Source organism: Empidonax traillii, unplaced genomic scaffold, assembly GCF_003031625.1.
Source record: "Empidonax traillii isolate 1590-97213 ecotype Southwest subspecies unplaced genomic scaffold, ASM303162v1 scaffold744:size612752, whole genome shotgun sequence".
NCBI classification, from domain to species: Eukaryota; Metazoa; Chordata; class Aves; order Passeriformes; family Tyrannidae; genus Empidonax; species Empidonax traillii.
The window spans coordinates 283144-305299 of NW_020955937.1; the positions used below are offsets into that span (position 1 = coordinate 283144).

A 22156-nucleotide genomic window follows, 5' to 3' on the forward strand; every position below is an offset into this window, starting at 1 on the left:
ACAGAGTTCAAGCACAATTATGTATTTCCAAGTGGCAAGATAGCAGTGTTAACATTTTACTTCTCAAGACCTAGATCCTGCAAGTGAAAATCACGTCTTGGCTTTCTGCCTGCTTCACTCTGGCTTAATTAGCTGATCACAGCAACAGTCTCAGCTAAAATGATTCTCAGTAAAAGGGTAGGAGGGAGCTGTTTGAGCAGAACTGTCTGAAGCTTTTCACTTAGCTACTACCCAAGCAAGGTCCAATTGTCCTAGCTTTTTTTTTTTTTTTTCCCCAGTGACTGAATGTCATCCCAGTCATAAAAGATATTTTCCCTACCTCTACTGCTTGGTGGTGGCACAGCTCGATGGCCCCACTTCTGCAGTATATCCACCAGTACAGAAGAGCTCACGTTTCTGTGCTCTGGCTGAAGGACTGTACGGGACAAAGTTTTCCATGGTAATCAAGTCAAGGTGGCATGTCCCCATTTCTTAATGTAATGATGCAACACTGAAAGTGCTGAAGAGCAGTAAAACGAACACTTAGTAGCATTTATGGTTTAAAGACATTTAAAACAAAGATCCAAAAGTCTTTTACAAGAAAAAACTACACTACTCAACCATCTTTCTGGAATTTTATGAAGATTTTCCAGCTACAGATTACTTTTAGTTCAAGTTTCAACTGTGTAAACTAAGGCACACAGGCTGAGAGTGTATCCAATTAGCATAGTCAATTAGTTTAGATTGTTTGATTTTTTTTTTTCATGATTTAAGACATGATGTATAGATCTCCAGTAAAGGTATCATGCTTTATTCACATCATCCCATGGCTGAACAGAGTCCCATGTGTTTATTCAGTGCAGGGCTGGTTTACTTCAGCAGACTAGTGCATATTAGCAAACTGAAAAGGAATGCAGCAGCCCATCTCCTATAAACAACACTTGGCTATTTAAGCCTCCACTGCTCTAGAAATAGACTTATATCTCACAAACACCATCAAATGCCAGAGCATATAATTTATTCGTTGCATGCCATATTATTTTCAAATCAGATTTTATCTGTCCCTAACTATATAAAGCTGGAGAAATATTCTCATACACATTAAACACTTCTGCATCAGAGGAATGACACCACTTTGAAATCAATTTACAGGCTACACCGCGAAGGTCAAACTACAAGGAAGAGTCAGATTTTGACTTGGGTCTTGTTCCTAATTCAGTGATTGACCTCAAACACGTTTCCCAGCATTTGTTTTTAACAGTGCCTTACACTGAGGCTTCACTGGCTCTGCTTTGCTTTGTCCTATACCATCTTCTCTGGCTGTCCCTCATATCTCCTGCTTGCTGCCTTCTTTTGGCAAAGTAAGGACCATAATCTGTTTTAGTGCCTCGACACATAAAGATGATTCAAGTAAAAAACAGGTAAAAAATTTTGATGCAGGCAGACAATGAAGCCTTAGGATACAACCCTGTCTAACCAATCTATTTGAAATTGTGAGTATGAGACATACTTTGGACTGCACAGTTTTGCACAAAGAGGATATGCTCTGATCTTTTATGCCTCCTCCTCTAGTTAAGCTAGGTTTTCACACCGACAGCAGAGCTATTGTGTGCATGACATTTACTGCTGGAAATGGATGCTGTGTCTTGGCAGTGAATGGAAAATCTGAGCATTAGCAATGAAAAGATATCTTCACAGTGTTCCTTGGTCTCTTGTTAGTCATTCAACGTAGAGGAATTCAGCACAGAGGAACCATGCTGGGTGAATGTCCAAGTTCTCAGCTCCGGCTGAAGAAAAATCCTGCCATAAAACAGAGTGTGGGCACTGAGCACGACAGGCTCCAGATTTTCAGTGCACACCAATGAAAACTTGCCTGACAGCAGAGTTCCAGCAACCCAGCTGGGGTTTATTTGGGAAATATGCAGTTTTCCGCATAGGAGAGTAAATTGGGATACTTGTTTTCAGGTTGTATGGAAAAATCTAATCACTCTGAGCAATTTGTATTTAGATGCAGCTTTACAGCCTGCAGAAAGAAAACATAGTCAACAGGCTGGAAAGTGTTGTCTGGACCAGAAGTTTCCCATTTTTTGATAACCTCACTTGAGAATGGTGTCTGTGGTCTATGTCTGACTGAATTCCAAGGAGCCAACGCAGAGTCTTTGTACAGGTGCGGCTCTAAGGCTTTGCATTTACTTAGTATTTTACCAGGTTTTATATCACTTATAGACTTCACCAGAATATGATTTTCTGTCCATCTTGATCCATGCCCTCCTCTGTAGAGATACCAAACGTTTTCCCAGCTGAAGACAATGCCCACCATGCAACCTTTTAGAAAGTAATTCACAGACTGGGTCACATCCCAAATGATGTGTGTCTGCCTGGACACTGTGTGCACAGGCTGGCACTGCAAGGGGACCAGAACCAGCTCCAAACTCTGTCTGCCACAGACTCCCTCTGGATCTGGCAAGTGCATAGGGGTCCACAGCTTTTTTCCTTGCAGTGTCTTTGTAGCTAATCTGAGGATGCACAAAACATGACTAAGCCACAGAACATAAGTAATTTAAAAGTAACTCAGATTACTCACAAAAGCATGTAATACACTGATTTCTAATCTAGATTTTTTAAGTCTTTCAAGCCAGAGGCCAAATAAAATGAAAGAGCTTGGACAGGGCACAAGATGCCCTTAGCAATGCAGTGAGGATGATGCTCTTATGACTCATGTGTTGTGTAATGATTTCTGCATATCATTATTCATGCAATTAAACTGAAAGCTGCTGCCTAAAAGACACGTTGAGCATGTATGCCCTTTATTTTCTTATTTTATTTGTATTGAAAAATAGAGAATATAAGCAGCCAGTCAGCGTGACACTCAAAGTTTTACTCTTTTTGCAGTACTATCCATTATAAATGTTACTTATATAATCTGTATTTAACTTTATCCGTGCTGGCAGCATAGATTAAAAAAGAACTCACATTTTAGTTGTTTGCAGATTCTAAGCAAAAGGTAATTATGTGGCTATAGAAAAACAATCTAACAACATATCTAAAATCTGTTTCCTGCAGGATTCAAGAAATCAGAAAAGGATAAGGGGGGAATTTAGGGAAAATTTTTGCAGTTCTTAGAGAACATTGAACTTAAGCTGAAGTTATCAATTTTTATTTTTAATTTATTTTAAGAAAGAAGGAAAGTTTCTCTCCCTCCTTTATGTTATTACAGTTTATCATGAAATATGGGCTTTTTGTCAGGCAAAATTTGTCTGGTAAATTATGATGGGGTATGGCTTTGGCTCTTAGATGAAACAAAATTGTTCAGTCTTTACATTTTTCTCACACGTTTTTGCTAAATAGATTCTAAGAGTCACTGCACAGTGTGTTTACCACACAGTGCAGTTTCAAAATGCACACAAAACTTCTGCACAGAGATGTTCCTGTGCGAGAGTTAAAGCTGTAGTAATTTGGCACCACAGCAACAGAGACACTTTGCAAGTATTTATATTGGACAAGCAAGAAAATGTGGTTATCTGAAAGAAGTAATTTAGGATAGATAAAATATTTACACAAGCCCAAATCTAATCAAGGTGCTTGTTTCTTGAAGCGTATTTACATTCATGCTAGTATACTAAAAAAAAACCCAACAAAACCACAGAAACAATGAACATGAACATAAGACAAATGCATTTACAAATCAGATTCCAGGTCACTGAACAAAATATGTTGCCCTTGACACATAGTCACTGGTCTATAAAGAGAGATGTATATAATCTTAGCCTGATTTCCAACAGACAGATGGCATTATTTTGCAAAGCCCATGGTATCACAAGGCATCAACATTGCCATGTCTGTGAAGTAACAACTACTTAATAGATAACAGATTCCAGACTTGATGATTTTTACCCCTAGAAGTCACCAAAAGGACATATGGGAATATTAATGGGAAGCCAGCACTACTGCCTTTTTGGATGGTGCACTTCTGTTCACTTAGCTATCCATCAAGTGCAGCATGAATGGGCAACTGCAGCTCCGCTCTGCAGGACACTACGGAGAGGCAGGGAGATCTATCAGAGAAAATTACATCAGCTGATCTGCAGAGCATAAACAACAGAGCCGGCAGGGCCCAGTTTACCTTTCTTTGTGCCATCATGATGCCATTTGATGGAAACCAGCTGCTCTGGTCATGTTCTTCACACTATATCCAGCCCTGCCACCAGAACGTGCAGACAAGACCGAAGTGTCTGATGCTCTTATGCTTTATTTTGTTTTCAGTAATTTCGTGTAATATGTAGACTGACGTTCTTGTAATTAAAACAAAGAATCACTATCAACAAATCTTTCACTCAGACATTTACAGGAAATATAAACTGATTTCCACAAAGCTTCAAGAGTAGTGCCAGTACAGTTTTAAGCTTAGTAAAATAAGATTTTTTAAAATGCATCTGCCCATTTCACAATCTGAATACATCTCTAATGACACTCCATCTCTGGGTATTCAGAAACTTGTTGTCAAAAATAAATTCTCTTGGCTTGCTTTACCAGAGGAATCACTGCATGCATGCCAAATCAACAAATCACTGGGTAATTCATAATGACGGGTTATCAAGTAACTGATAGAAAGTGTTGCATGCATAGGAGAACTAGACTAATCTTCGAGAAGAGAGATATGAATGTTCCTCCCCCCATTCCCAGACTGGTATTTTTAGTGCCCTTATTAATGCCTAATATCAGCAGGATAACATCTTTCTTTTTTTTTCTGAGGGGAATAAATCATGATCAGTTTAGATGTGTCCTTATTCTCAGCTGAGATAGATGGATTCCTGGATGTTCTGACAGTTAACCCATTTCCTGAGCCGCATAAGGTCCTGCAAAGCCTGGCTGCACAGGGGCTTGCCTGGCAAAGTCCCTGACCCCAAATTTTCCCCACTGCTCCCTCCCCAAGCTCATCTCTCAGGGGCAGAGTTGCCCCCCTGTCCTACCTGGATTCATCCTGGAGCTTGGGTGGCCTGGTAGCACACTGAGCCAGCAGGCAGAGAGCCACATCATGTGTGAAGTCAGCCCTGAGCCAAGCTGCCTCCCGCTTGCTTCTTCGCTGAACTAGGAGGCAAAATGGACATCTTGCTGTGGAGAGCCTCGATGCCAGTACATCAAGTGATCTTCTGCTGGACAGGTCTGCCAGGAAGCACACCAGCACTGCTCCTGACACCTGGCAGAGAGCCACTGCAACACAGCAAGGTGTCCAGCCAAAAGACGTGCAAGCTTTACCCTCAGAGCAGCAGGCTTTTTGATGGGAGTCATACTCCTCCTGGGCCAGGAAAAGCCTGGGAACAGTGTTCTTTCCTCCTGAGACAGCACAGCTGCACCTTTTCTTCCAAACTGGTCTGGCTCAAAAGATGATTATCACACTAAATTACCCCAGAAGGAAGAGCCTTTTTTTTTTTTTTTTAATAGCAAGATAGCAAAACATACAAACAAAAGAGATTCTACAAAAACAAATTTAGAGCACGCACAAAGGCTGTTGTGTTTGGCAATCAATTTAACAGTCACTTATGTTGTTCAACTCTTTACCTTTAAATAACATTCCTAAATTAACTACCTGTATCATTTTATCTGTCTGTTCCATGACGCTTCTGCGGGAAAAATGACAGCAGGTATGTGCACCTCCCATATTTGCACGCTATAGAGTTCACCATTAGAAAAGAAACAGGAAAACCCACCCCCTTGAATTTTGCACAGCCTAAAGCATCCCTCAAAATAAGAGCACTGAACAAAACCTTCCTGCCATTTTATTTTTTTACTTCCAGGACCAGGTTTGGAGCCTTTTTTGTACATGAGTCAATAAAGTGCCCCAGTGCAGGAAGTGCACTGTCTGCAGCAGCAGACAGGAGCTGCAGCCTGCTCAGGACTGGTAAGTCTCTACAGGTGCCATCTAGAAAAAGCCACACAGGAATCCCAGGAAAGGGGTGTTTCTTTTCCATATTGTCTATTTTACCTTGTTCCTCTATGTACTGAAAAAAAAAAATCAGGCTCAAGATCCAAATCCTGAGACTTCTGTCAAAGTTTTGATGCAGACCTGCATGCAAGTCTTATGAATCCAAATGTGAATTCTATCTTCTGATTCTATGATTTTTATTCTCTGTTCAGTTCTCACCTTTTTCTGTATTCTTCATAAACAATTATACACAAGGGAATGATTTGTTTTATAGCTTCAAATCAAATTTCATTCTCAGCTGCTTCAGAAAATGAACAGACCACTTGTGCTAAAAGTAATTTCCTCCTGCTGCCTTTGCTTCCCCAGCATCATCAATATTTACATCCTGAAGCAAAAGGCCCCATGGTTCTTCTGTGCAACCCGAGGTGGGGAAAGTGCTCTCTGTCATCTACTTGCCAAAAAAATACCAACCCAAAGCCAACAAACCCAGGGATTTAAACTAGCTCAGAAGAAACTTAGCAAACCAGGCTCCTGTGTAGAGCTCCTCCTTCTCCAAAGGATTTATGTCTTCCCCTACAAATTACAAAAAAATACAATTAACCACAACTAAGGAGACACTAATGCTGTACTGTCACATCCTATTCTAAAATATCTTACATGCAAAACTGTTCACTGTAATCCTTGCATGAAGCATTCACTAGTTTTATAGACTGTTGTAAAATCACTAGAAAACATTTTGTATATTAAACAATTTGTATATTTAACTTTTCACTTTTTTCCTATAGTATTTAATTTTTTGTCCTGTAGTATTTTAGGGGTTTTGCATACTGAGTCTTTTCTTAAAAATTATTCTGTGCAACTTGCAGAAAAGTGTATAATATTTGCACAGTGGAAACCAGGCAGTTAAAACCATGGAGCCGTATTCTGTGCACATTTACTCTACAAATCCCAAGTAACTCTGCTGACCTCACTGGATTTAAACTAGATTTATAATGAAATTCAGAAATTGTCCCATACTTCCACTGATTAAGCTTCAAAGTCATTTACTTATGACCTTTTCTGAGCACAAAGACATTTTAGACAGTGTTACATAAGCGACTTGCTAGATACATTATGACCTCAGTTAAAAAACAGTGATGGCAACAATCACAGCTTTTCCTTCTTCAATCTTCTTTAATACTGCTGGTACTAAAAAAGATATTTCCTACAATATTATCTTCATTTCTGATCCCATTCTCTGGCTCAAAGAAACAGAAAAAGTACACCTAGAAGCAACTTACTTGGTGATATATTTCATCCACCACAACATATCATGATTTTTTTCTTTATTTAACATTATTTTCTTCTGCATCCTCTCAAATGTCCCAAAAAATACAGCTTCTAGCACTTCTCAGGAAACTAGTCTACATTCTTGGCAGGTTGTCAGGCAGAGTGAGTATGCTGACCTGGGCAGCCTGGTCCAGGGGAGTATCTTTCTATTAGTAGTGAAAAGGTAGAAATGGAGTAAGACAAGCCCAAACCATAAACTAAGATCAAACCCTTGACATGTACTTGAGAAAAAACTACCTGTACTACCTTTGAAATTTTATTGCTTTGCACTACCCCAAATGTTTTCCCTATGGAAAGCACTCTCCAAAGCCTCTGTCACGGAGTAATGCATCTATCTCAGAGCTTCACTAACTGATGTTAGAACCCACCAAAACATTCCTAACAGGATAGGCAGCCCCTAAAATATTTTTGACACCACACCTGCATAACTCATTCACAACTGGGAGCAGTTCTGACGTGGAGTTTTGCCATATCAGTGCAGTTGCACTTGTGTGGTACATTCAAACAGAGGTTCCACAGCACAAGGTTTGCAATATGCGTACAAAGAGTGGTGACCAGAAGGATCATTAATTCATACATGTAAATACATAGTGTACATTCTGACTCTCTTCTTTTCTCTCTGGTCTGTTAATAGTAGTAATTTTCCTATCTGCATGGGAACTATTTTGAACTTGTGGAGTCATTTTGGATACAGGGAAAAGGAATGACTCCCGGCCTTACACTTCCATTCATGTTACTGATCAAGTTTGACTCATTAGAGTAACATAACAAGCTCTCCCAGCCAAAGGTACTTCCTTTCAAATGAACACAACATTAACCGTATTTAATGAATGTAAAAATTTTTCCATCTTAAAAAAAACTAATTATGTTTTATGACTCTGACTCACAATCTGGCTGCACTTGTGTAGGGGCTTATGGTATTGATCCTTATTTTATTTTCACATTGTGAAAACTTTAAATTTGAAAATGTGAATTTAACATATTCATATTCACATTTGGACATACTTTGGCTGGATATAAATGATAATAGAGTGGGATATCTATTTATTGTCATCATCTACAAACCCACTGTTTTCTGATAAAGTGCTACTTTGGCTTCCTCCCCAGAAAATTTTGCAGGACTTCATACAATTGTATTAAAGCCTTACCATCACTTACGCTGCATCTACAGAGCCACAGAACATGAAACTGTGTACTCACCACAGAGGTAGGCTGACATATGTTTAGAAGACTTTAAGCAAAGATTCACCCTCACCAGAAAGCATGTTTGAAGTCTGTGAAGTTCAGTGTTAGTTCATAAAAAGCCAGGAACTGACCTTAAAATCTCATTTTTTATTCTACTGAGTGAGACTAAGGCTGGGCCTGCTTTCAGTGAGCTGGCATGTAGCTCTGTCTTGAGGAAGGGAATGAGTGAGTAGGAACAGATCCGTTTTTAATCTCACAATGAGCAGGAAGACTAGCACACATTTCAGTCCCATTTCTCCCACAAGGAATATGATCTAACCACACTCATGCCTGATGATTGGAGGATCCAGGGCACTTGGGGCACAGAGCAGGGTATTGGCAGGTGCCCAGGCTGAACCTCGAAGTGGAGCTGGCAGGCTCACCTCATGTCCCACAGTTCAGGTACCACCTCAGTGTGTCTCTTCCATGTAATGCAATCAAAGCCTTTTCCCAATGATCCCTCCTGCCCTCACTATACTTTTTCTGCCCTAAGTGACTGTGACTCACAGTACACAGGTAAGGAATGAGTCACTTTATAAACCTTCTCTTGCAAAGATTAGGCTTCCTGTTAATCCACAGTGAGTCAAAAATTCTTTTGTACAATGTACCTCACATTTTCAACTGGGAAAAAACCCTGCAGTTGTGATACGTTGCTTTAAAATCTATTATATTTAAAAACACAGGCAAATAAAAACAAAGCCCTAAAAATAGCACCTATAATTGCTTTTCATTTGAAGACCCTGCTGTGAAGTTACATGGCAAAGCTCACAGCCCACTCATCTGACCACTGGAAAGGACTAGGTCAAATACAGATGCTTTTTCAGTGGTGGTAGAAGTTAGGATGGGCAGCTCATCAGGCAAATCTCCATATGTATCAGGAGGAGAGATGGGGCAGATAAACTGTTAGGGAGAGTGGTAACTGCAGGGTCCTTTGTCCCCAGGGGTTGCCAGTACAGACAAAGGAGAGTTAGAAGGACAGAGTGATAGATTAGATAAGGTTAGTGCTACAGCATCTTTATTCTTGTAGATATCTTTGCTTTGTATACAGAGAGAAGAGCTTCATTCAGAATACAAATAGTTTGTAGTGCCTTCACCAGCAGCTACTGTGTAAAAAGCCCCATCTTCATTTACAGAAGTATCCTGTGAAAAGGTCCATTTCTCTGATGTTACCTTGCAATGATACCATACAGGGGCCTGCTCTTGTCTGTTGAGCTGCTAGGGAGCTAGCATTATTTAGAAGTAATGTTCTTCTAAATCTAGCTGATTCTTCAATAAATAAAAGATTTTTATTATTGTAAGACTATAAAGAAACAAATGGCCTTTTAAAATGAATCTCAAAATGTGGCAATTAATTAATGATAGAGAGGTCCAGTTTCACCTATCAGCCTAGGATAATCATATTCAATCCCTTTCAGTCTTTTTCCATGGCAAAATAAATTCCTGCTATCCCAGGCACATGTGCATTCCATACTGTGAGTTTTTACCCCTTTACCTCAGCATTTGCTTTTACTAAGCTATTTAATTCGGTTTTGGCATTTACACACTGCAGGAAACTATTAACACGTGAAACATCCCTTTTCACAGATATGATCTCCTAATTAAACACAGAGTTAATTATCTCTGCCTTTATAGCCTTGATTAATTCCATCAAGGTAATCTTTATCTCCATTCCATGCCCAGTACAGGGAACTGTTTGGAGTGCTTGTTTATCCCATTAAAACCACTCTCACTGAACAGTGCCTCTAAGCGATGGCTCTCCATAACTTTGAGGAAAGAGGGACTGGTTGTCTCCACAGCAGCTTTCTTGGCTCTTGCAATGTACAGGAGCTTGAGCCAAAGAGAGAATAGACTGAAGAAAGATGCCTCCCATCTCATCACTTGGCTTCACAGTTACTTCCTCAAGTCCTGGTGGTGTGAGCCAAAAGCTCCCTGACACACAAGAGAAAAGCAGTGCTTAGGAAATGTAAGTGGTGGATTCCTCCAGCTCAAACACAAAATACTGCTTGAACACTGGTGGAAGAACTGTATCTCACCTGTGACAGGTCTCCTGCATGACAGCTGAGAAGGGCTTGGCACTTGGCCTTTGTGTGTTTCCACTTAAGAGCTCACAAACCTCATCTGACAAGGTGGTCCCAATAAGACAACCAAATCAGAATCACAGAATCGCTTAGTTTGAAAAAGACCCTTAAGATCATAAAATACAAATAAAATACAAACTTTAACTGTACCATTGCCAAGTCCACCAATGGAAATTGATTCCATTTCAATTAGTTATTATTATTTTTCTGCTTCTATTGCAAAACCACTTAGAGGTACTAACTGCAGTTGATGCCTGATCATATAGGAACTACAAGCACGAGCAAATAAACATCTTTGTGGATAAGTGATGTTGCTTTAAGTTGGGGACTGTCTGCAGTGAATAAATTAGTGTGCAGCAGCTAGAGTGTGAATCTGCAGCCCACAAGCTAGGCTGCACTAGGCTTTTTCATGGTCATTGTGAAAGCAAAGTAAGTTACTGTCATAGTTATTCTATACCAACAACACCCCTAAAGAACATAGCCCAATGTAGCTAGTGAACTATATATTCATATCCTAGATAAGTATCCACTTATTTCTTCAGAGCATCAATGTACAACCTAAAGTAGAAACCATATGAGTTGGTGCAAGCCATGTTTCCTTTTGTGCTGTAGCAAAAAAAAAAAACAACCCAGAAGCACTAACAGGTGAAGACAGGAACAGGAGATGAGGGACCTGTACTCCAGTAATCTCCATGAGGATCAGCACTCAGCTCTTTTCCAACCCAGCTTCTCCATCTGCTCTTTCCTGCACCGAAGCTCAGTGTCCTGTCCCATGACTCAGGCGTCCAGCCCTGCTCCTTGGTTTGGTCATTCACTTCCCTACTTCTTCGGGGCTTATTGTAGCCCAGTGATGGCCCCAGCATGGATCAGCAGAGCAACCTGTTTCCTGCATGCTTGCTGACTTTCCTCTGAACTGCCTCATGATCATCACAGACAAATAAAAGAATTTCCAGTTTAGTGAGTTTAATTATTTTTTATTTAAGCCTTGTTAAAAGCTTTTTCCTTCTGACATAACTAATGTGAAATTGCAGGAAATGATCAGTTAAACCCAAGGAGAGTCAGAGGGGGCACTTGTCCTGGCTGGAGACACAGATACAGTGCCATGTTAGGGCATGCTGCGTGAAGTTTTCAGAATAATGCCAGATTTCAGAATACTGCCATTTTCTGCCATATTCTAACTCATGCTATGCAATTTTCCCCATCTCCCCAGGCCAGAGCCATGGGATCTCCTTGGTTCCTGGCCCCATGGGAAGAGGGTGAAGTAGGTACCCCATGCTGAGTCACAGAACCTGAGGGGGATGTTACACATCACTTGGCCTCCAGCCTGGGATGAGTGCCTCTCCTGATGCCAGTGCCAGGCCATGAGTCCTGATGTGGTGAGTGTGTCCCTTATGACATCTTCTCTGCTTCCCAGGCTTAAAATCAGGGAATAAAAGGAGAATAAAAGCCCTGCAAGTTTTCCAAAGCAGAATCTTTTTGTCACCCCATGTCTGTATAATCTGTTTCTTGGCTGGGCCAGCAGGAATACCAACACGGCGTTACTCATCCTCACCATCCCTAGCAATACTGTTCACCAGAGATGTGTTTCTTTCACATGTGTAAGACAAGTTCCAAAACAAAGGATTTAAATACACATTACTAATCTTATTTGGGTTCTGTCCAGAAGAACTAAACAAAAGCCTTTTAAATTATAAGATAATACAGCAAAATCAAACTACTATGTTTTAGAAATATCTATTCAAAACTGTAAGAAATTACTGCTAGAAATATTCTGATGCATGCCAGCAGTTCTGTCATTTGGGCACATATTTTATGGGCTTTTTTGAGACTAAGCCTTTGCTCATATTTTTTTTTTTGCTCAGTTTCTCTCACGAGCCTGGCTGTTATTTCCCCATTCTCTCTCTGGTTAATCACATTCTCATCTCAACTTCCTCCTTGCAGCGTTTGCATGTCCTCTTCTGGCATCACGCCCTCACCTTTTCACCATCCGCTCGGGTGTTTGCTCAGAGAAGCAGCATTTCTTGCTATGGCACCACAGCACTGCTGGTCCCCTCTGCTCCCCTCCACCGTGCTACTCCTCAGCTTTGTCCTTAGGAGCTTTGGAAAGCAGAATTAATGAGCATGGACAGCACCATTTTGAAAGGTGCAAGGCAGTTTACAAAAGATGGAAGGATGTGCTTTTACAGGATCAAAGCCTCGGGTAAAGACACCTCTTGGCCCTCTGAAAGAAGCAGAGTTCTTTCTGCTTTCTGTTCTTTCAGAAGAGATTTTGTACCTGGCCTTTTATAATGCTCTGTTCTGTAAATTACGATAAAATAAAATTCTATTCTATGAAACTAACACCCTCCTCATCACTCCAGCTTTGAGTCATGCGCTGAAAGCTCCAATTGCAGCCACTTGAGTGATGGGATGGGACTGGCTACAATGTCGTCTGGCAACATTGTGAGGACTATTTTGGTTGCAGGCAGCAAAGTCCTGTTAGCAGAGGGGCTGTCAAAGCTGCCTGACCTTGCTGTTCTGCAGAGCAGGATCAGCAAGCCTGCGCTCTGCCCCACGCCCAGGCTCCTACCACAGATCAAGTTCAGGACTCTGTTGCTGTGCTGTGTTACCTGAGGGGCTTCTGCAGCCCTGCCAGTCATCGTGTTCCACTGCCGAGCACTTCCCTAGGAACCTACTGCAGTGCCGAGTAGGAAAAAAATGTTTCGAGAGAAAGAAGTCTTCAAATAATGCAATCGCTCACACCCACACCCAAAAAAGGGAAATATTTATAAACAATTCTGCCATTATTTATATAGTTTCCATGGCTCTCCTCTGTCAGACTCCATCTGTGCTTTCCAGGAGACCCATCTTTCTTACGCTGCGTTTACTCTCTGGCTGTAACTTTGCAGAGATAAGAGGGGGATTTCGTTCACGATTCTGACTGAACAAACTGCAAGCAGGAAAAAACGTCACTCCTCAACAATGACACATTTAAGCTGAGTTATCATAACATCCGATACCTGCGAGGGGTAACAATGCAGAAAAAGTCAATGGTGACACAAAGACCCCTTGTCTATGCCGTAACATCTTGAGGTGCTGCTGTATCGGGCAATGTTTCCTGCTGGAACTTGGTTGTGAGTGAGGAGGCTACTGTGTAAAAGGGAGTCAGAAAAGGTCAGCCCCTTTCCCTGTCCAGCAGAAGGACAGTGGTGTGTCACACAAGAATCAGGCCACTTCTGTGCACAAAAGGCTTTCATTTCCTGCCCTTGTTCTTGCACATGACATACATTTTAGTTGCAGGGTAGCACTTTTACTCACTCTCCAAACACCATTTCTACTGATCTGTGCTGCTGTTACATAGGAAATGGTGACTGTGGTGCAGGGTGTTTCCTGCAGGTTAATGGCTGGATGGGAGCAAATGGTGGTCTATAAGTAAGGTGAAGGATATTAACTCCAAGCAGTCAATAAATCTTTGGGAAATGTCCTGACCTCTGTTGGTTATTGCCATAAAAATTGGAAAAAAAAATCCCCTGCATTTTTTCTGTATGACATAGCCACCACTGGTATGCATAGAACATATATTAGTAAATCCTTTGGCTCTCTCTCAGAGCTGTAGTCATCATAATTTGCTATTTTGAGGGAAAGACATGCTAATGTGCTGGGAGGAGTGGGGGAAGGAAACCATGATTGCTTTGAAAACCACAGTCAGAAATTAGGGCTGGTTTTCATTTTCTAAAATGTCTTTACTTCCTTATAGCATCAGTTTTTTAATTCCTACTGTAGTTTAGAATTTTAGGCTGCAGTCCTCAGAGACATTTACTTCATCCCATCCCTTGGGTAGTGCCTATTATTTTTTTCTCAGAGGATTCACCTGAATATGACTGTGTAGTGTTTGTGTGACGTGTGCATGTGCAGAGGAGGAAATGAGAACAGAAATGGTTCATCAGCATTTGAAAAGGATGTTTCAGCACAGATAACCAGCAAGCAGCTCTGAATGTAGATGGTAATGGACAAACTACACCTCTGCTTGAAAAGGAGGTTATAAAGGTGAGAAGCTTAACAGGAAGGTAGCTACATCTACTTAGTTCTTAGCACTTTACTGAGATCTTCACTGCACAACCTTTTTTCTCCTTTGCCTTTCATTGCAGTGTGTGCTCCTCCTATCAGTATACTTTATGGGCACTTTATTGCCTTTAAGAACATCTCAGAAAGGACTTCAGCTTATATAAGGACTAACAAGATTTCAACACCCTATGTCCTTGCCCCTCACAAGCCATCACTGCACAAACTATTCCAAGAAATTCTTTCAGAAGGGATGACTTGCTGTTGTCCATAAATCTAAGGGCAAGTAGATGGAAAAATTAAAACTATGATGACACTAAGTGATACAAATTAATTAAATAAGGCATAGGAGTATTTTAACAAATGCTATCCTACCATGCAACTCAGCAGTATTTTAAAGATAATGATATTGCATTTCCATCAGAGTCAGTAGTAGATGCAATAATCTTTGGATAAGATCCTCTGCCTCCTGGCAGGCTGTTGAGGAGATGGAAGCAAGACCAGTGCCTGAAGTGACTTGGAGGATGATGAAGGCAACTGTGTAGTTCAGCCCAATTTAGGTACTGATGATACACATCAGAAAATATCTTCCCTTTCAAAGTTTTGGTGGCAACACTTTGGATTAAAGGCAAATGCCACACTTGTATTATTTAAAGCGACTTCAATTACAGGGCTAGGGAGAGCCATGAGATTTAACAGGTCCGGTTCAGTCATTTATAGGTAGAACTAAATTGCCACACATGCCACTCTTTCTGTCCTTTTTGTTAATCTTTTTCTCTGATCACACAAGCTAAGTTCTCTGACAGTGAAGCTTGTTTTTTCACAGAGTGTTGCATGCAATCCCAGGGCCTTGCAAACCACAGGTTGAAAATTGTTAATCTCTCCCTCTGCAGAGACCTTCTATAAGCTGAGAGCACCTCTGCTGCAAAATCCCTCATGGTTTTCTTAAACATTTGCTATCCTCTGTGATCAAGATTCCTTTGCACACAAGATGATGCACATCAGCCACACCACTGCCTTGTTACTATCCATGTAATTTTCATCTCTCTGCTGCAGAAAGTGCATGTTTTTGCCAGACCTTCTACACACTGACAACCAGTTCAAGTAGATCACTAGTCTGCAGAAGCTGTTGCCTTTACTCTTCAAACCTATATTCTCTGTGTTTGCAAAACAAACCTTCTTGTGACCCTTTCTGGCATTATAACTCCATTACTGAGTTCCTCTCCATGAAGGCTGGGAAAGCACTGGGAGATAACAGATATCCTATCTACTGCCACTTTTCACCTTGAACGAGTTGCTTAGCCTTTGTTGTGTGTCAAGACCACTGATCCTACTGCACCCAGGAAGTTTTTGGGAGCCAACCTTACTTGTGATTTCACAGTGGCATTTCATGAACTAAGGCACACCTAACAGCTCACAGCTGTTAAGTCTTAGCAGTTCAAGATGCTGAGAAGAGGCTTTCCCCTCAGACATGCTCTTCTGTGCTGTGAATCTTTCGAGAAGGACCTAATTTCACTGATCAGCCACGTCTGGTGACCTGTGCAGCTTAGCAGCTCAGCTTTCTTAGGCACTAACAGCAGAACTGACTTTCCTCATTCTTTATTTAAGAACCTTTTTTTCTTCTATCTGCGTGTTATATAGCACATGTGACTTTCTGAACAGACTAGCTCCTCCTCCTTGCAGAGCCATCCCCTCTTTGCACCTTTCTTTTCACTGATTTCTCTTCACCCTGATTTCACACTCAACTTCTTCTACAATCGTCCTCATCATCATTCTGCTTGTAGAGTTCTATATTTTGAATATTATCTTGTCTTTAGAGTGCTTTTTCCTGGCATCATCAGTTGTTCAGCACTGGTGATCTGGAGTCATATGTGCAGTGCTTCCTACTTACTCCTTATCATTTTAAATAAATTATTTTAAATACCTCTCAGCTTGAAAAATCTGAAGATAGTTCTGCCATTTCAAAGTTCCTGGAAAAATGGTTTATTTCCACCTAAGGTATTTTCTTGCATTTTTTGCAAGGTTTTGGGGGGTTTCCCACTCATAGTACACACGTCCCTTCACAGTGTTTCTTACCTCTGCCTTTTCACAGGTCAGGATATCTTCTAATATCTAGGTACCTCAACCACTTTCGTAGCATATTCAAGGCAGAACTTTTCAGGATCTGTAGATATTCCTCTGCACTTGGTTACGGGCTTGTGCCCAAAGCTTGTGGCTCACCATCTTCTCACAGTCCAATTTTGTCGTAGGTATCTGTGGCACCTTCTGCTAAAACCTTGATTTTCCTTCACTGCTTATGCTGCTGTGAAGCAACAGGAGATTTGCTGGAACTTTTGTCACTGAGATAAACAAGGGACAAGCGAGTTTTAGGGAAGAGTCACACATGATATTGTCAATAGCAGCTGGAATATTTCAGGTCAATTTTCTATTTATCTTGAGCATAATAATGCACATGCAGATGATGTAGTAGATGCAGATGATGTAGTAGAAACTTCTGAAGAGAAAGAATAACTCACTTATTGGTTTTTGGTTTTGGCTCCATAACTGCACTTACTCCTGCAAGCTCTTAGCTCCTGGATAGTCCAAAGTGAACAAACATTTCTCTCAAACTGCTCTCTAGACTCCTGTCTTTGCAACAGAATCATTTGATCTCCTGAGTCATACAGTCAGTTCAAATGGATTTCGTGTAGGGGCACAACAGACACAGACCAGCTAACCTCTGAGCTCCTCTAGCACCTTCACAAGTTCTTTAAAAACAGAATCTGTATGTGGCAGAGTCAGGGTGCTTAACAACTCCAGACTTCACTAACTCGAAACAAAAAAGGGTTCTTCACCCTGAGAGTGGTTGAGTACTGGAACAGGCTCCCCAGAGAGTGGTCATAGCACCAAGCCTGGCAGTGTTCAAGAAGTGTTTAAATGATATTCTCACACACATGGTGTGACTCTTGGGGATGGTTCTATACAGAACTAAGGGTTGGACTTGATGATTCTTTTAAGTCTCTTCCAATGTGGCATATTCTGTGATTCTGTGTTTCTGTGAAATTAAAAAAGTCTCACAGAACTAAACCTTCAGAGAGATGTTATAAATAAATTATTATTTTTGCTCTATATAATATTTCTCTGTATTAAAATCTTTGCAGAAGCATCTACTTCAGACTAGGCGTGAAGAATCTAATCTTAACTTGCATACTCTATGATAAAAACCCCATTTTGTGAATTAGAGGAGCACTGGGCAGAGACACAAGCACAGAATCATGTGATGAACCAAATGCATTATTTATTATTTAGTAGGGCCTTTGTAATACAACTCTGTACATTGACTTATTTATGAAGTTCAGTAAGAAAGAAATTGAATTCTTGTGTGAAGAAAATAAGGTTTCATATTCAGCTACTAAGCTAGCAAAAATTGAAACTAGCAAACATGAGCTGAAAAGATGTCAAAATGTTCTTAGCCACTGCTCAGGAAATATTGACTGAAGTACATCAAAGCAAATGAAGGAAGGTATACAGAGTAATGGTGAAAGATGACACCCCGGTTCGGCTTTCTCAGGCCACCAAAGAGCTTGTGCATTATAGGCAGCAGGAATGAGAGCTCCCCTTTGCATGAAACTCATCCTTCTCCTGAACATTCATGGCAAACCATTCACACCACTGCCAGGCTTGGCACTGACAGAGACTTGGGCTGGCACCACCAACACTAAGCTACAATAATCCTTCAAAATAAAATTTGCCACGAGACAGCAGGAAGGTAACTCAGAATGCTAGATCTTGTTTTCCACACTTGTCTGACCATGACACCCTGCTGGCACTGTCAGTGGTGATGCCCATGAGCGCCAAATCTAATGGTGGTTTCTCTGACACAAAGCCTATTGGAGACTCCGAGGGGACCGTGGAGACGAGATGAATAGTGGTGTTGGAGAATACCCTCTCTCTTCTTTACACCAGTGTTAGAGTGTTGGTGTAGTGTCTGTGACTCTCCTGGAGAGCAGCTTTCTGACTTCCCGCTGCCTGGCATTGTGTTCCTAATTCTGCATCTGAAGTACTTTGGATTGCCTCTCACAGTTCACTGAAATGCAGTGTGATGCCCAAGGGCTGTACATTTCTCTTTACTTCATCTCAGATATGGAAATTAGTCCCTATTACTAAGGCCACCATTGTAGGTCTCTGGATTTTTCAATTCTTCACATAAAGTACAGGGGTTATCTTGGGCCTTCACATCTAACTTCATATCCAGATAATGACGATTTAAATTAGTGTAAGTGTATAGGGGTGTATTCTACTTTGTACTCTACTTTGTGTATTCTACTCTGCTTAACCTTGAGCAGAATGAATCTTTAAAGTGATGATGCAAAGAAGTGTCACTGATGACCATACAGCTAAATAATTTTCTCTATTACTCATTTCACACACTAAATCATAATAGTTTTTACTCTCTTTTTTTTTTTTTTTTTGCATTTGCTGCTTTTCAAGTTAATGGCTTGCTTTCCTTTTCTAAATCTCTTTTTTTCCTACAAGTAACAATGGAAGTTCTGCTTGAGGAAACTGGAACTTAAAAACTGATCAGCAACACATTAAAGAAATTAAAACTTTGTGGCTAGTATAGTGAAGAGTGTTCAGACACAGGGTAAAACTCGGAGTGCAAAGAACACGCTGAGGCTCTTGGCTCTTCTGCAGCCTGAAAAGAACAGCCCCTCTTCTATGGCTTGCTCTGCATTGGCTTAGTTCCCGCATCACCAGCAAAACAACTGCCTAGCAACCCAGCTTTTCCCACAACATTTCCTGTGTGCCCAGAAAAAAAAAAGTATAGCACCTAATATTCTCTCTGGTTAATCCCCTTTTTTTGAGAGCTGTATTCAGCCCTCTGTACACATGGGAGCTGTAACGAGCAAGGCAATTGCTGTCGTGACGGACAGTGCAGGCAAAGTCAAACCAGCCCCGTGATCTGTGCATCAAGTTGTGCAGCAACGCTGTGAGCCCTGAGCAGGTTATCTGTTCACCAGACAGACAGCAAACTTGCTGCTTCCCTCCACCCTATTTCCCCTAACAAAGGCAGGAAGCCACGGCTGTTAGCAAAAAGGTACTGGTATCCTTCCTATTGAGAAACCTGCTTTGTGAACTGCAAGGGAGCTCTCTAGCACACACTTCACGGCCATTGGCGAGAGTCCATCTGAAGGCATAAATAATTCAGTCCTCTAAAAAAAATAGTGCTGGTTTGAACATGTGAAATTGCTTTTTTTCAGTTACTGCCTTTAAGAAACATTTACAGTCACAAGGTATAGCTACTAAAAGTTATGTTTTCTTATCTGACATCCCAGCTGCAGCAGCATCTTGCAACTCAGTATTTAAGGTACTTTCCTCACAGTTTCAGCACCAGCAAAAGAAAGAGCTGCCCTGAATCTTATGCAGCTGTTTCTGAGCAACATGCTGAGGGGACTGCAGAATACACAAATTTGCTCCTATGTTCTCTGGAAGCACAAGCCTTCTCACCCCTCGAAAAGACAGCACTGTTGGAGAAGCACTGTAAATAAGCTCTAATTGGCACAATTAAGAAAGCACTCTTAACCAAACACGCAGAAATTAGGGCAGCAACTTACTTGCCGTCTTCATAACTTCCTCAGGAACATTGTCTTTTCAAATGAGTGCAACAGGAAATTGTGGTGATTACGGGTTAAGCTGCACGACTGCAGCTCAAACCACCCACTGCAAAGTGCAGAGGCAGTCAGCACTGGATTGGTAAGCAACAACAGACAGCCGCCTCCCCTTCTTCTTCTACTTTGCATGTAAATCTTAAACTGATGCCATGAGGAGAAAAGCGACTTTAACAAAGATCTACGTGAAATATGTCTGTGAAAAGGCTTTGTTATTCTTGATAGTTCTGTGCTCAAAATAGCAATATAAGTAAGCAATAGCACTTACCTTTGTGAAGTTCTCTGAGACCTACAGATGAAAAGCATCCTAGGCCTGCTACTCTTTAACACTGATTTTATCTCTACAGGTGTTCACTGTCTTTATTAAAGGCAATACTGACTCTTAGTTCCTTTTCATTACACGGGGATGAACTCAGACTTTCTTGCCCTGTATTTGCTGCAGTGTGGTAGGGAAGCAATGTGCACACTCATGGGACAAGTAGGTCCAAACACAAGTCCACACACACACCCCCTTGCATTCTCTACTGAGACAGAACTGTGTCCACAGTGAATCAGGACCCTGTTCCCACCTTCTTACAACCGGGTTTCATAGTAGGGCAGGCAGCTCACCGAAACTGTGCCAGTGTCCTGCAGCCTTTAACACAGGAACTACAATCTCTGTTTTGTTTCTGAATTAGCATGACAGATGCAGAAAGCTGCCACTAATATCCAGCTGACAGAAAAATGTATGTAGGACTGGGAACTCAGGGAAAAGCTCTGATAACATCAGACGCTGCAGACAGTTTGGCATGTCTTTCATAACTGGATTGCCTCACAAGAGTTTATACTTTCAACTCTACATTTTTGTCAACGTCAGTTTAGCACCCACTTGATGGTTAGACAAGGTAGAGAATATCAGTAAAGCAACAAAATATTCATACAAGTGGATGGAATATTGATAACTAAGTTGCAATTGCAAGAACACCTGAAAAAATCTTGCAGAGATGGTGTGATTGGAAAAGACAGGAGAATTACAGAAAAGAGCAGTTGTACAGGATTGTTGAAAGGCAGATCTAACCTACAGAACCTGTGTTTCTGGGCATCAGTCAAGAAATTTGCAGAATGCCTCTAGGAAATCCTAGCTTTGTGAGCTGAGTCAGCTCCGTGGCATAGGCTCCAGGAGGTCCTGCTTACACAGCTACATGTCAGACTAAAAATCACTGGAGACGCACACGTAAAAGGAAACATCTGTGCCAGAAGCTAAAGCAAGTTAGCAGTGCTCTCTTGCATAAGACAAGCAAAAGGGCATAGAGGCTCCCTGAAGGAAAAGTTATACCTAGCTACAGTGAAATGCATCTGGTTTTTTTGCATTTTGCCCATTAAACATTATGGAGTCTTTCCTCCCTGCATCTGCAGATAGTCTGAACAGCAGTGTCTGGAAAAACATCATTTGAATTTCCATAGAATCCCTGCCTACACCAAGCACACCTGCCTCAGGGTTACCTCATACCTTAGGTAATTTTTCCACTTTTTGAAGAACCTGCAAACGCAGACTAAAAATAGCATCTTCCCCTTCCCTACACTACCTCTGCTACCATTTTATCAGTGGATAACTGCAGCAGATGATTTGACAGGAGTGGTGGATATTACTAGCTGACTGAAGGGAAAAGGCTAGCCCCTGACAAGTCAGACATCTCTCTAATCGATCCAGAACTAAAAGTCTTTTTGTCCTTGAGTTTCATCCTCTCTTTCTTCCCTGGGTTCTTCCTATTGCCTTAACTTTCTGTTTCCTTTTCAAGTGATTCTTCACTTACTAGCTTCTTCACTTCTCTCTTATTCCTAGAATCACAGAATCATGGAATGGTTTCTGTTGGAATGCGCCTTTAAAGGTCGCGCAGTCCGAAACCCCCTGAAGTGAGCAGGGACATTTTCTACTAGATCAGGTTGCTCAGAGC

At 41.2% G+C, this 22156-nt stretch overlaps 1 protein-coding gene across 1 annotated transcript in view; it reads right to left on the reverse strand.

Annotated features, from left to right (window-relative positions):
• Positions 1–20196, reverse strand: part of CEP85L (centrosomal protein 85 like) — a 143153-nt gene extending 122957 nt beyond the window's left edge. The window contains exon 1 of the mRNA XM_027900630.1: positions 20169–20196. Within this exon, the coding sequence (XP_027756431.1) occupies positions 20169–20181 (13 nt within the window). The 5' untranslated portion in view covers positions 20182–20196. The remainder of the gene's footprint in view (positions 1–20168) is intronic.
• Positions 20197–22156: the final 1960 nt, after the last annotated feature.